This window comes from Bos mutus, chromosome 11, assembly GCF_027580195.1.
Source record: "Bos mutus isolate GX-2022 chromosome 11, NWIPB_WYAK_1.1, whole genome shotgun sequence".
Classification (NCBI taxonomy): Eukaryota; Metazoa; Chordata; class Mammalia; order Artiodactyla; family Bovidae; genus Bos; species Bos mutus.
The window spans coordinates 14,335,101-14,349,712 of NC_091627.1; the positions used below are offsets into that span (position 1 = coordinate 14,335,101).

Here is a 14,612-nt window from a genome sequence, read left to right on the forward strand (position 1 = left end):
CTGAAGAAGGACCGAGGTTTGGGGCGACCACTTGGAAGCGTTGGGGTTGGGAGGCTGCATAAACCCCCCAGTCAACCCCCGCCAGCTGGGGTGCTTTCCTTGCAACACCCCTTGTTAACACCGCGCGGTACTCTCCCAAGGACCCAGCGGTCTAGGCAGGCGCACTAAAAGTTTATAAAGATCTCTGCACCACGCAAAGGTCCTTGCGGCATAGGGGGCTGTAGCGTAGAAGGGTAGGAAAAGCAAAGCCGCAGCCCACTCCTCAGTCAGGCACCACTACACCTCCCATCAGGGTCCCCGGATCCTTTCCAAGCCCCGATCCCTCTAGGACCTCGGAAACCCCCCTCATACTGACTCGGGGGTGCCTAGCTCTTACCTCTACTCGCCGGCCTGGGCGCTGGGCTCTGCCATCCCAAAGGCACCAGAGCCCGAGCAGCGCAGAGTGGAGTCGCGAGGTGGCGAGGTCGGGGGGTCTCGGAGCCCAGGAAAGTTTCCGTAGCGTCGGCCAGGCCGAGAGGAGCGGAGCCGGCCAGGCAGGCAGCGGGCCCCCGGTAGCGCGCTCCGGCCGGCCCCGCGCCTCCGCCTGCACCGCGGTGCTCTGACTCCCGGGCTCCCCCGGCCACTCGGCCGGCCCAGCCCCGCCAATCGCAGGCCCCGCCACCCGCAGCTCCGCCCGCCCGGCCAGGACCCAGCGGAGGCGGGGAGGGGAGAGGCGGGGGCGCACCTGTTTGGCCAATCGACCCCGCTACTACCACCCACCCCGGCCGGACTGGGCAGGGCCGATCCCCTCCGCTCTCCGCACAAGCCCCCAGTCCCCACTTTGGCCCGGGATCGAGGCCGGGCCACACGCCCCCTCCCATCCCACACCACCTCGCACCCGCGATCTGGGTCTGGCCACACCCCCTACTCCCCTCCCCCGGCTCAGGCTAGCCTGCGGAGGCCCTCTGTGTGGCCGGTGTTCCTGGGAATTAATCCCAGCTTTAGCCCGAGAACCTTGTGGGCTACCCACCCCTCTTTCACTCTTCACCCTCCTCTCCCGCAAGGATTTTCGCCCCTCGGTTGACCCCTTAAACTCTGCTGTGCGCCTCCCTTCGATCTCCACCCGCAGTGGCTGTGGACTGATGCTAGGTCCGGAGGTCCGGGAGAGGCGGGGTGGGGTCGGGGTAGGGCGGGGGTTGTGTCAATGGGAAGGGACGTCCAGGCCTCCCACCAACAAATTCTCAACCTCAGCAGAGTTGGGGCAAACATCTCCAGAATGTGCTTGCGATTCGTTTCAGCAGGTTCCCCAACTTCCTTCGGGATCACAGTCAAATTTAAAGCGGGACGGTTTTATTGTCCCATTTTCCAGATAGGAAGACTGAGGCCAAAGGGAGGGAAGAACTTTTCGAACGTGGTGGCGAGACTGCGACTTTTTTCAAATCAAAGGTGAGTTTGCAGAGAGCGCCTGATTCTTCTCCCCAAGCCCTGCTCGGGTTCCGACGCCTGTTTTCGCCGCCCCCCACCCCCACCCCCACCCTCGTCCCCCGCCGCTGGGCCGGCCCCTCGTCCTTCTCGGTGGATCCCGGTAGGGAAAGAGAAAGAGGCGCCAACAAATGCCTGGGAAGAGCGAAGGGCGCGCCGGCAGCCGGCCCGGTCTTACCTCGGCAGCAAAGCGTGTCCTCGCAGAGGGCGCCGGCGGGAGGCCCCAGCAGCGGCAGGGAGGCCCAGGCGAGCGAGTGGGAGGCCGCGCCGCCGGCTCCCATCCCGGACGGCTTCAGCAGCTCCTCGGCCCGCGGGCCTTCCACCCTCCGCGGCACCTGTAGGGACAGCGCTGTGCCCTGGGGCCTCGGCCTTGGCGTCGGGGGTGGGACCTGGGCCAGGCCCCGGGGTGGGAACTCCTGGTGCGGGGCTCCCAGGGCTCCTGGGACTGTCGCGGCCGGGCTGCCGGCGAGCGCGGGTCGCGCTGGGCAGGGCGCTATTTTTATCAAGAGCTGCTCTCCCAGTTGGACAGACAGAACCAGTTAATTCGACAGCTCAGGAAAGGCCTGCACCGGGAGCTCCCCGGAACGGCAGCCGCTGCTCGGCTGAAAGCTGATCCTTCGCATTCCTGCCTCGGGAGGCGGGAGGGCGGGAGGAAGCCTCTAATTCCTGGGAGAAGCCAGCGTCCTCTTTGAAGGCGGCTCCCGGGTCCCAAGGGCACGCCCAGGGAAAGGGCTCTCTACTAGATAGACTCCGAAACCCCGCCGGTCTACTTTCCTGCAGACTCCAGGCCTCAGACTTCCCAGAAAATGTGCCCACCCTAGGTCTCACTCTCCCTACTGGTCTCCAGTACTGGGAAGAGCCTCCCGGAAGTGGGATTTCGCGGGGGCGCGCGCACACACACACACACACACACACCACTCAGGATCGACTTGCTGAGAAAAGAAAGAAAAGTGAAAATCCTGCCCCAGATGAGCTGAGCTGGAGGATCAGATAGAGGTCTTCAGAGCCTGGGCAAAATGGGATGGATGGATGGACAGGGCGGCTCTGCAATCCTACAAGAACACTTTCTGGCTGTGTGACCTTGGCAGATCATCTCCTCTGTACCTCCGTTTCCTCTTCTGCATAAGAGGAGCCCAAGAGATTGAGTGTCAGAAGGCTTTTGCAAACAAAAGCATGATGTGGATGTTTATATAATGAATGATGAAAGAGACATAAAGATGAATAGACATGGATCTGATCAGGGGAAGCCACTAGCTCTTTGAATTCAAGGAGGTGCTAAGGGTCTAAAAAGGTACAACTAGACTGTATGATATTAGCCCAGGGATAGATAAATAGGCCAATGGGCTAGAATAGAGGCTGCAAACATAGATACATGTATGGAACTTCATCTGTGGCAGAGTGGTACTGCAAGCCACTGGGGAAAGGGCAGACTTTTGTATAAACGGTTTTTATGGAACAATTGGACATCCATGTTGGAAGAAAATTAGATGGAATCCCTACCTCACACCATGCATAAAGCAAGATCAATTCCAGGTAGATTAAAAACTTAAATGCAAAAACTTTTTAGTAGGAAAAGATTCCTTAAAGATTCAAAAAGCACAAACTATCAAGAAAAACATACATTTAATTAGAGCATAACTTCTGTTTATCAAAAGAAGACATGTGAAACGTGATAACTAGAGATCTACAAGTCAGTTTTCAAAAGAGACAAGAGAAAACTGAATCAAAAACATAAACAGGCAATTCTAAGAAGGGGAAACATGAATGTCTAATATCAAAAGAGATTCAGCCTCACTCAGTCAAGGAAATGCAAAATAGAACCACAGGAAGTGCCATTTCACACTGGTGAGACTGGCAACAAGCAAAGGGGAGGATGGCAGAAAGTGTTGATGAAGATGTTGTACAGCACAGACAACTCTGATACACTGCCGGTAGAGGGGGAATGGGTACCACCTCTCTGGAGGACAAGGTGACCATATCTAGAAATGATGCTCGATACCCAGTGACCCAGAGACTTGGCTTCTGGGATAAATCTGGAGGACTTTTTGCTCACTGCAACCACATTATCCTAGTAAGAAAGCTAAAACAGCCTCATCAGTGGACAAAATGCTTAAACAAATGGTAGACAGGGCAGTGAAAGTCTACACTGCAGTGAAAATGACTAGAAATTCCTTTATGAATCATCATAAGTGGGGGAATAGGAAGCAAGTTGCAGAAGATCAAGTTGTGTAATTCGCTCATGTAGAGTTCTAAAACATTAAAAACAAAATGATACTCTCTGTTGCTAGGAATGCATACATGTGCTAAAAGTATAAGGAAATTCAGATGAATGACACAGAAACCATTCAGTTCAGTTCAGTTCAGTTGCTCAGTCATGTCCGACTCTTTGAGACCCCATGAACCACAGCATGCCAGGCCTCCCTGTCCATCACCAACTCCCGGAGTCCACCCAAACCCATGTCCATTAAATCGGTGATCCCATCCAACCATCTCATCCTCTGTCATCCCCTTCTCCTCCTGCCCTCAATCTTTCCCAGCATCAGGGTCTTTTCAAATGAGTCCGTTCTTCGCATCAGGTGGCCAAAATATTGGAGTTTCAGCTTCAACATCAGTCCTTCCAATGAACGCCCAGGACTGATCTCCTTTAGGATGGACTGATTGGATCTCCTTGCAGTCCAAGGGACTCTCAAGAGTCTTCTCCAATACCGCAGTTCAAAAGCATCAATTCTTCGGCTCTCAGCTTTCTTTATAGTCCAACTCTTACATCCACACATGACTACTGGAAAAACCATAGCCCTGACCAGACGGACCTTTGTTGACAAAGTAATGTCTCTGCTTTTTAATATGCTGTCTAGGTTGGTCATAACTTTCCTTCCAAGGAGTAAGCGTCTTTTAATTTCATGGCTGCAATCACTATCTGCAGTGATTTTGGAGCCCAGAAAAATAGAGTCAGCCGCTGTTTCCTCTGTTTCCCCATCTATTTGCCATGAAGTGACGGGACCGGATGCCATGATCTTACCATTCAGGAAGTGTTTACCTCTTGGGGACGAGGGAGATGTGAAGGATGACAGGAAAAGCCATCACCCCGATTGGTAAGATTTTATTTCTCGATCTGAATGAAGAAGAACATGTGTTTCCTTGACTTTTCAGAACATTTTCAAAGATACAGAGCAAGCATGATGATATAAAATATAAAATCCACTCTGGCTCTGAACTTCAGTTTCCTTATTTAAGTGATGTGGTCATCGTGTCTGTGAAGTGCTCAACACAAGGCTAACTCATGATGACGTGCTCAGTAGAGCTTAAGAACACGAACAGCTTGCCCCCCAGTCTCCACTGGGGCCCTTCACACCCTAGTTCCGGCCAGCTGAGACTCCTTCACTCAAGTATCACCATGCAATCAGGTCTCCCAAACCCCCAACCTCTGACATGCCTTCATAAACTGTTCACTGTTCCTGGAATGCCCAGTCCTCCCCCATCTCTGCTGGGACGAGGTCTGTTTCTCCTATTACAATCCAGTTCTGGGCATTTCAGGGCTCCCAGGCAGAGGGTTCCCAGGCCACGCATGCACCCACGCACCCACGCACCCCACTATCCTTGTTGATCACATTGTGGATTGTTGCTCCTGTGTATGGATCCATCTCCTTCAGCTGACTGTGAACTCCTCAGGGTTATTATCCCCGTCTAAGCGACCACTGCAGCCGTCCCACCCAGGCTCAGAAACATCTGTTGAATGTTACCAGGGGTAAGTGGATCCAGATACTCAGAAATAAAAGAGGTCGTGCTAAACTATCAGAAGGAAAGCAATCCCAATATATAGATTGACTGCTTGGTCTTCATGGAGCATCCTTGGAGGTTTTGTGACTTTTGGGGTCAGAGAGAGAGGGTTCACATCCAGGCCGAGCCATTTGCCAGCTGTGTGAACAAGGGTAGGCTATTACATCCCTCTGAGCTCAGTTTCTGCACAACCAGGAAAGGACTAGGGCTTATTGCAAGGGTTCTTGCAAAGATTCAGTGAGATGTTGTTCACTTGCTCAGTCGTGTCCAACTCTTTGTAACCCCAAGGACTGCAGCACACAAGGCTCCGCTTTCCTCTACTACCTCACCGAGTTTGCTCAAATTCCTGTCCGTTGAGTCGGTGATGCTATTTGACCATCTCATCCTCTGCTGCTCCCCCTTCTCCTCCTGCCCTCAATCTTTCCCAGCATCAGAGTCTTTTCCAATAAGTTGGCTCTTCGCATCAGGTGGCCGAAGTATTGGAGCTTCAGCATCAGTCCTTCCAGTGAATATTTGGGATTGATTTCACTTAAAACTGACCGAAGTAATAGAGGCCAAATGCATGGCCCCAATTTTGGAACAGGTAGTGATTATGGGAATATTGACCAAGAAGGAGATGTTTGGAGGGGAGTGTGGAAGGGACCGTTTGTTTCCTAGGAAAGTGGGGAGCTGGTAAAAGAAATACCTGGGTAATGTTCTCCAGTTCTGAACAAAAACATGCACCTGGAGGCTGACCCAGAAGATAGAGGAGTCAGACGTATGCTCTGAGTCAGTGCTTTGTGTGGTCCTTCCTCCTATCCTTTGTCCTACCTCTGGGTATGGGTCTGTACAGCATTTCAGAACCACACACCCCCTCCCTGGCCCCCCACATCCACTCCGACCCCCTCCAATCTGTTTTCACATGTAGCCCAGGGATCCCAATCTGGACCTGTCTTTTCCTTGCCAGCTTCCATCTGTAGGGGCGACGGAGCCTGTAGCACCCTCCCCAGGGACGCGTCTAAGGCGATTTACCAAATGTGTCTTTACTCTGTATGCAAAATCCACATATGTCCACTTGTCGGGCGCTTCCATCAAGTCAAAGTACAGGCTGGCAGATTGCTTATAGTCCAGACTCCGGAAGATGAGTTGGCCAGTGTTACAAGTTGTACAAGCAAACAAATATATGAAGTCAACAGGACTTTGTGGTCACCGGAAAAGAGCAATGCTGTGCGTTTCATGGGTTCAGATGAGATTTTCTGAACTAATGAGCTGATCCTTTTTGATTCAGATCACACTAGACAATATCACGTTATCCTGATAACATGGACATTAGCTGTTGTTGGCACTTAGTCCCATGAAAATGGCCACATGAGGCAGAAATCCCATCTGGCTCAAGGTCTGCCATCCTGATGCTTCTCAGGGAGGTCACTGATGACCTCCTTGATGGTGACTCCAAAGGACACTCGTCTATCTTGATCTCACCTGATCTCTTGGCCAGACTTCACCCTCTGGTCCCTTCCATCTCAACATCCTCTCCCAGCTTTTGTCCTAGCTCTTTGGTCATGTCTTCCTCTCCTTGGCTGCCTCACATTACTAGGCTACAAAAGCTGCAGTTGGAGATTGTCTGCTTCCCTCTCATCCTTCCAGACTCTCTTTCACGGGCAATTTCAGCTGCATCCAGGCCCCTGGCTTCAACTGCTGTCCTTGTGCTGGTGATTCCCAAATGGTTATTTCCAGGCTAGTCCAGGTACTGGCTGTCATCTCTTGCCTGAGCTTTGGAAGAACTGAACTGGTTCCCTTCCTCCACCTGGGCCCTCTCCCCATTGCCCCCTCCCTACAGGTCTGCCCTCTGAGGTTTTTAAAGCTCAGATCCAATCCTATCCACCATCATCCCACCCCTGCTTGGAAGCTTTCAGTGATTTCGTGATGCCTTCATGTGGTCTACCAGGCCCTGGGTGGTCCGGCCCTGCTCATTCCTCCATCTCCCTTCTTGCTGTCTCCCCTCTCCCTCTCTGCCTTTAGCCCCCCAGTCAGCTTCCGAGTCCCCAAATATGTGATGTTCCTTCCCATTATGCAGCCTTTACACACTCAAGGCTCCCTGCTGTGGACCACTTTCCTCTGTCCCCTCCCATCCTGCCTCAGTTATTTCTTCCACGGCAGCCTTGGTTCCCCAGCCTCAGGCAAGCCTTTTCCGGTTCTGCACACTATACTTCCGTGGCACAAGTCACTGTCTTTCATGGTGTTTATTGCATTTGGTGACTGTACCTCCATTATGTGACCACTGGATGAATGTATCGGCCTCCCAGGGCCAGATGTCCCTGAGCACAGGGATCACACCTGGTTTTATTCCTTATTGTACCCCTCCATAGCTCAGCTGGTAAAGAACCGCCTGCAGTGCAGGAGACCCCACTTAAATTCCTGGGCCGGGAAGATCCACTGGAGAAAGAATAGGCTACCCACTCCATTATTCTTGGACTTCCCCAGTGGCTCAGCTGGTAAAGAATCTGCCTGCAATGCGGGAGACCTGGGTTCGATCCCTGGGTTGGGAAGATCCCCTGGAGAAGGGAAAGGCTACCCACTCCAGTACTCTGGCCTGGAGAATTCCACGGACTGTGTAGTCCATGGGGTCACAAAGACTCGGACACGACTGAGCAACTTTCACTCACTCCCCACCTCTAGCAAAGGCCCTGGCACATAGTAGGTGCTCCGTGAGTGTTTGTTGAATGAATGAGTGAACCCAAGTCTGCTTGCGCACCTCCAGCACTGGACTCTGTTTATCATTGTTGGGCACTGTTCATTGTCAGAAGTTTCTACACCTCTGCCCACTGATACGCACACAAGTGGGAGTACAGCCACCTCTGAGGATGCTCAGAGAGTTTAAGCAACTGTCAGAACATCACACAGCATGGAAATACAACGCCTGTCCTTGAACTCATGTGTGTCCAAATCTCCATAGGCTTCCCTGATGGCTCAGTGGTAAAGAATCCACTTGCAATGCAGGAGACATAAGAGATGCGGGTTCCATCCCTGGGTCGGGGAGACCTCCTGGAAGAGGAAATGGCATCTGCTCTATTATTCTTGCCTGACAAATCCCATGGACAGAGGAGCCTGGCGGGCTACACCTCCGAAGGGTCGCAAAGCAAACTGAGCACACAGAGCCTATGAGGCGACACAACCACTTTATAGTCAAGGAAACTAACCAATGACAATTGCCTCCTGGGGTGAGGGGACCTCACTCAATGACGGAAGTGAGATTCAAAACCACAGAGACTGAAGTATCACTAGATTGAACACCCAGGTCCACAGGCACCCCCAGGGCAAGGATGACATGAATGGAGAGGGAGAGAAGGGAGCAGAGCAAAGCTCTGATCCAGTGTGTGCAGGGCCCTGAGGGTCACGAAAGACTAATAGTAAAACATGCAAACCTCGCTTCAAGCTCAGAGGTGTTTGCAAATCAAATATGCACAGAGAATGCAGCTGCAGTCGGACACTGAATTACACTGAACAGGAGGAGCTCTGGTTCCCAGGACAAGCCTGTCTGGGGAGTGGGGTGGGTGCAGCCCTGCCTGAGTTTAATCAGCCCCCAGTGCTTTGATTCTGCCTTTGATTCTGTCAGTTTCCTCACACCCACCCCTGCAGATCTCAGATTCCCTGGGCGCCAGAGTCCATGTCACTTGGTCTCCCTCTGTGCCTGGCTCTGGGCTTGGTGCTGAGGGCACAGATCAACAGAATAGTGGGCTGCTCTTGTGTGCAGAGTAAGAGACAGGCAACAACACTGCCTGGGCCTGTGGAGCACCCCTGGGTGCTGAGCCCATGTGCTCATGACTGAGGCAGGTGAGTGGTTGTCAGGGCCCTGATGCCATCCTCATGCGCCAGAGGGCAGGCCAGGGGAAAGTCTTCCAAGGAGGTGACTTCTGAGAGTGTCTTGACGGAGCAGAGAGAGAAGTTAACCAGGTGGAGAGGAAACAGCTTCTGCCAAAGCACGGCCGTCTGAGCTGGCCTGGCCCAGCGAGCCAGGGGTTCTGATCAAGCAGCTTGGAGGGGGTCAGGAAACAGGGCAGAGCTGGGTCAGGGGGAGCCCCGAGCACCACACCCAGAAGCAGTGACTTCAGGCAGCTCCTGGGAGGTCTTAAGTAGGAGCTGTTCAGTCGCTCAGTCGTGTCCGACTCTTTGTGACCCCATGGACTGCAGCACGCCTGGCTTCCCTGTCCTTCACCATCTCCTGGAGTTTGCTCAAATTCATGTCCATTAAGTAAGGGAGGGACAGCCAATGCTTGAATTTTACAAAAATCCCTCCATCTGGGGGAGGAAGGTAGATTTAAAGGGCGCAGCCTGGAGGCTTCGAAGAGCATAGTCAGAGGAGGGTTGACTGGGAGTGAGGAATGGGGTAGACAGCTCTTCAGAGGGAAGACAAGAGATTGGGTGACTGCAAAGAGGAACAGTTTGGGTTGGGAGGGGGTGGACACCATGATTTGTAACACACCCCTCTTTGAGAAGAGAGGCTTCACTCCTCCAGGTGTAACGAGGCTGCTGCAAGAGGGCCCTCTTTGGGGGTGGCCTCTGCTGAAATGAGCCACCACCCTGGAGGTGATGCCCCTTCCCAGGGTGCCCTTCCTTCCTGTCTAGTGGCCAGTCACCCCAGGTACATAAACTCCCAGCCCCTTGACACTACTCAGGACAGTTCTGGAAGGCCAGCCCTGCTCCTGGGCCTTCCCAGACCTCCATAGGGGATGCTGAGATCTGCTCTCAGACTGTATAGCCACTCCTCCCTCTCCTGCCCTGCCTAGGCCCTTCCACCAGCAGGCCCTGCTGGACCTCCTACATCCTAATATGTCTCAGAGCCTGCTGCCTGGGGAACCCACCTTGTGCCTAGGAGAACTTGCTCTGTGTCCCGGCTGGTGGAATGACCCAGAAGAGACTGTGACTTTGAAGCCACCAGTGAGAAAGGTGAGCCATACTCTAGGGAACAAGGAGGGTTTTGGGAGCGGAGGCCAACTCCTCCTGAGACAGAAGTGGAGATTGGAGGCAATTTGGGGTGGGGAGAGTGTCAGGATCTAAACACAGTCCTGCCTGGCCTTTTTTTTTTTTTCTTATGCAGTCAGTAAGGCTGGCTGCTGAGAGGAAAGACAGATATTAGAACGATAACATAAAAAAGTAACAGTAATAGTGTCTGATAAATGTTGCCACAGCAGTAATTGGGAATGCGGGCCCTCAAAGGGTGCGTAGGAGTTTGCCAGGCTGCATGTCCAGTGGGGAAAGTCATACCAGGAAGAGGAAACATCTGGTGCCCAGAACCCAGCTGGGGATAGGATTGCCAGATGAAATACAAAACAGTCAATTAAATGTGACTTTCAAATAAACAATGAATAATTTTTTAGTATGTGTCCTACGCTGTATTTGTGATATACTAAAAAATTACCTGTTATTTACCTCATCCCCTTCTGACCCCCTCTCTACCAGCGGTTCACGGAGGGGTCCCCCACGCTGTGGCCCAGGTACTTCTCAGAGTCCACATTATCCCACTCTTGCTCAAACACCTGCTGCGGCTCCCCATTGTCCAACCATCAGTTGGTCATTTGGGACCCTCTCTTGTCTGATCTTCAGTGGCTCTCCCAACCCCACCTCCCAGCCTTGAACACACCCGCCCCCTTTTAATCTCCCACCTCTGGGGGTTTTGATCAACTGTTTCTCTGCCTACAATTCCCTCCACTGTGTACTGTGTCCACACTTCCAGAAAGCCCTCAGACCCCTCTGGGTGGAAGGGAGTGGTCACCTCCTCTGGTTAATAGCAGTAGCACCTCTGGTGCGTCATTGCTTGTCTCTGAGCTTCTGTTCCTCTGTCTCTAAAATGGGGACAATACTGCCTCTCTTAAGTGGCTAATGGGACAAGAGATTGTGTTCAGAAAATGCCAGACACTCTCTCCAGTGTTGGCATTCCCCCTGCCCGTGCCTAGATCCTGCCAGGGCACAAATGCACATGTGTGAGTCGAATTAACACAGAAGTCCCGAGCTTTCATCGTTTAAATTGCTTCTTGGAATTATCATGCCCACCAGTGGAACTTAGATAAATTCAATTTCTCATATGAAGATGACCTGAAAAGAGGCGGACAATGAAGCCACTGCCTTCCTGACTGTGTTCCAATCGACAAGGAACCAAACCAGCTCCCCAGAAAGGACCAGTTTTGGAACCAAGCGTGACTCCCAACCTCTCCAGCTTGGAGCATGTAATATCCGCCACACACGCTTCTGTCTCCAGCCCTGCCAATCCCAGACCACAAAAGGTGATTTCTTATAGCCATTAGCATAATTACCCGACTGCAACGCTATGGAGAAGCGATTAGATGAGCCTGTGATTTTTGCACAGTTATTTGTCTCAAGTAAGTCACCTGAAGTTCATCTGCCATCAGGATTCATAGCTGCACTCTCTAATCGCAGGGAATTATTTTGCTAATAACAGAGGTACCTTGATCTAATTTAGTTTTAATGCCAGGAGGTGCCCTCCTAGAATAATCAGCTCCAGGGCAATTCCAATTTCCAGGTTTGTTACACGTTCTGGAGAGAAGATTCGATTCAAGGAGGCTGAAGTTACTTCTTTATCACCCAAAGTCATCTAGGGGTGAAATGGAATCTACCTCTGCCTGCTTGCAGAAAAATGTGGGGAGAGGCCCAGAGAGAGGGAGGTGCAGGGGGGCTCCCAGATAAGAGGAACCCCTGGAAGACACCACCGGCAGGTGAGGGCTGGGCTGAATTAGGACCACAAGGCATTCCCCGGGAGAACCTGGATTTTCCTTGCATCCATTCATTATCTTCTTCATTCTGGTACTCCATTTCTGGGATCTCTCCTCTGCAAGACCTCTGCTGTTACTTGAGCACAAATATTGATAACGAACCCTTAGGCAGCCCCATTCTTGATGCTTTACACGTATTAACTCATTACATCCCGTGAGGCAGGCAGGTGCTACTCTTATTCCCATTTAGGGATGGGAAAGCTAAGACACAGAGGCTACAAAATTTGCCCCAAGTCGCCCAGCTAGTAAAGGGCATAGGTGGGATGCAGACGTTAGATGGTGAACTTTAAGTTCACAGATAAAGAAGAATCTGAGCCCCCCCAAGGAATAGTTCAACCTTGACTCTATGCTCTCATTTACCCCTCACGCAACAGGGGGGCAGAGGAGTGTTGTGAGTCCCATTTTGTTGAGGAAGAAACTGAGTCCCAAGAGAGGGTTGATTTGGCCAAGGTCAACACAGTGAGTAAGTGGAGGCGTTGGGGCTTGAACCTTGAGATTCCAATTCTTTACCCAGTGCTGCTCTGGCTAAAACCGGAACTCTGTGCAGTGTCTTTGAACAGCTCCAGACGCAGGCTGGTATCATGTAGAATAAGTTTGCAGTAACGGGCCACCCAGCTCTGCTTCCCGCTTTGGGGAAGTTCCTCTTCCCCGTCCCCCACCCCTCGCCCCAGAAACCAAGCGTCCTTCGCTGTCATCCCACATTACCAAACAAAGCCTGCTTCCAGATTCCTGTTCATTCACTCATGTTTATGCTTTCAGCAGAGGGCCCTGTGGTTCTGTGGTGGGAAAGGCCAGGAAATCCACATGGCCCTGTCATTGCACTCCTCTCTAAGCCCTCCCTGGCCTTATCTGCTCCAGAAGGAGGAGGGTTCTTTCTAAACTGCCTGAGCTACAGAACCTTCATTTCAAACGAAAAAAAAAGTCAGGTGAAGCCCACGTTTTACACCAGGTGAAAGCGAAGCTGCTCTGGGCAGAGCTGTGTTAGGGCAACTGGGGTCTCTCCTGTTTGGCACCCTCTGGGCATCTTCTCAGACACAGTTGGAAAACCACTGGCCTGGGCAGAGTGTCTCAGCTCTGAGGTTATAACCAAGGAATCTGGGATCCGCTGATGGCTGGTGATACCCAAAATGCTGGGTGGGCCGCAAAATGCCCTCCTGCAAGCTCCCGACCCCCTGAACCCCAGTTCTGCCTTGTTGGTAGCATCATGGGGCAAATCGGAAAGGCGCCCGTCAGCAAAGCCAGGCTGTGCCCAAGCCCCTGCCCCTCAGGGAAGCTTTCCAGGAGCCTCAGCACAGAGAAATGTTCCCGGCTTCTCCCCAGAGACCCATGGGGTCCGTCCGTCCTGACATATTGGCCAGAAGGACAGGCTACTCCTCTCTCAGCCCAGCTCTGCCCATTGTTTCCTCTCTCGCTTTTCTAAAAACATGTGATTTTTAATCCCTCCCCCACTCCCTCCTTCCTTCAACAAATGCTCACCAGTCACCAGCTTTCTGTTCTGGGCCTGAGGCTTCCAGGGGAATGGCCCGACTTCACACACAGAGTCCGCTGCACGCTGGAGTGACAGATGCCACCAGTGCCCTCAGGCACTCAGTCGCTGGAGCCAGGAAGGCTTCCTGGAGGCTGTGGTGACCAAAGGGGCACCAATGCGTGAATAGGAGTTACAGCAGCATGGAAGCCACTGCCAGTGGGCAGGAGATGGGCATTCCATGCCCAGAAGAGAGGTGGATTTGGGAGTCATGGGAGGTGGGGTGAGATTGGTGTCCTGGAAGGGCTGACCAGGGGCTGTAGCCTTGATCCCGAGGGTCACGGGGAGCCAGTGGAGCAATGAAGCAGGCCAGATAGGGAGGCCAGACATGCATTACAGAAGCTCCTCCATCTGGCTGTGCACGGTTGAGGGTGTGTGTGCACACTTCCCTCTCCTTTGTCACCTTCCCACCCCCACCCTCCCTCAGCACACTCCCTGCATCCTGGGCTCCCTCAGAGATAGAGCACGTGGACAGAAGGGAGGAGAGGCTTTGGGCTGTTCCGCCCTGGCCTGGCCCCCGCCCAAGAGGGCAGCCCTTGACCCCTTCACCCCCACTGGACCAAGGGTCAGGACGAGTTTCGATCCCATCTCCACTGACTGGGATGCTTTGATTTCAGGGCCTGTTTGTGAACAAGATCTCACGCAGGTCAGCTTCCCCTCCCCAACCCAGCACCTTCTACCCAGATCCCAGCTCAGGCAAGCGCCTGGCCCAGCCTAGCAGCCCCTCGTGGCCTGATCACACCGAGGTGGGAGAGCGGGAGGAGTTTTCTTCCCCAAACACAAGCTCTTTTGTTCCACCACTCAGCTAGACCCTCAGCCCTGCACCGCCTTGGTGGAGGTTTTCCTGGCACCCCGGGAGCCCAGGTCAGGGGAAGGGAGAGGCGTGGAGAGGGCAGTGAGAGGCTGGTGACTGGGCTGGAGGACAGACCATTTCTGACAACAGCTTTGGACCCTGTCCCTCCCCTTCCTTGGCTCCTGCTGACTCTGGGACTGTGCTGTGTGGCTGTGTTTAGTTGCTCAGTTGTGTCCAACTCTTTGCGAGCCCATGGACTGCAGCCCACCAGGTTCCTCTGTCCATTCGG

General features: G+C 52.9%; 1 protein-coding gene across 8 annotated transcripts in view; it reads right to left on the reverse strand.

The window, feature by feature from the left end:
* DAB2IP (DAB2 interacting protein) overlaps positions 1–14,612 on the reverse strand; it is a 212,214-nt gene that overhangs the window by 183,728 nt on the left and 13,874 nt on the right. For 2 of the 8 annotated variants that reach the window (XM_070379056.1, XM_070379055.1), the window contains exon 1: positions 377–585. The exons of 4 other annotated variants lie outside the window; for them this stretch is intronic. Coding sequence is in view for 1 of the 4 variants with exons in the window: in XM_070379060.1 (XP_070235161.1) it covers positions 1,640–1,742 (103 nt within the window). In the remaining 3 variants the exon portion in view is untranslated. Of the gene's footprint in view, positions 1–376; positions 587–1,639; positions 2,270–14,612 lie in introns of those variants that run through there. 2 more of the 8 variants (XM_070379060.1, XM_070379057.1) reach the window with 2 other exon arrangements.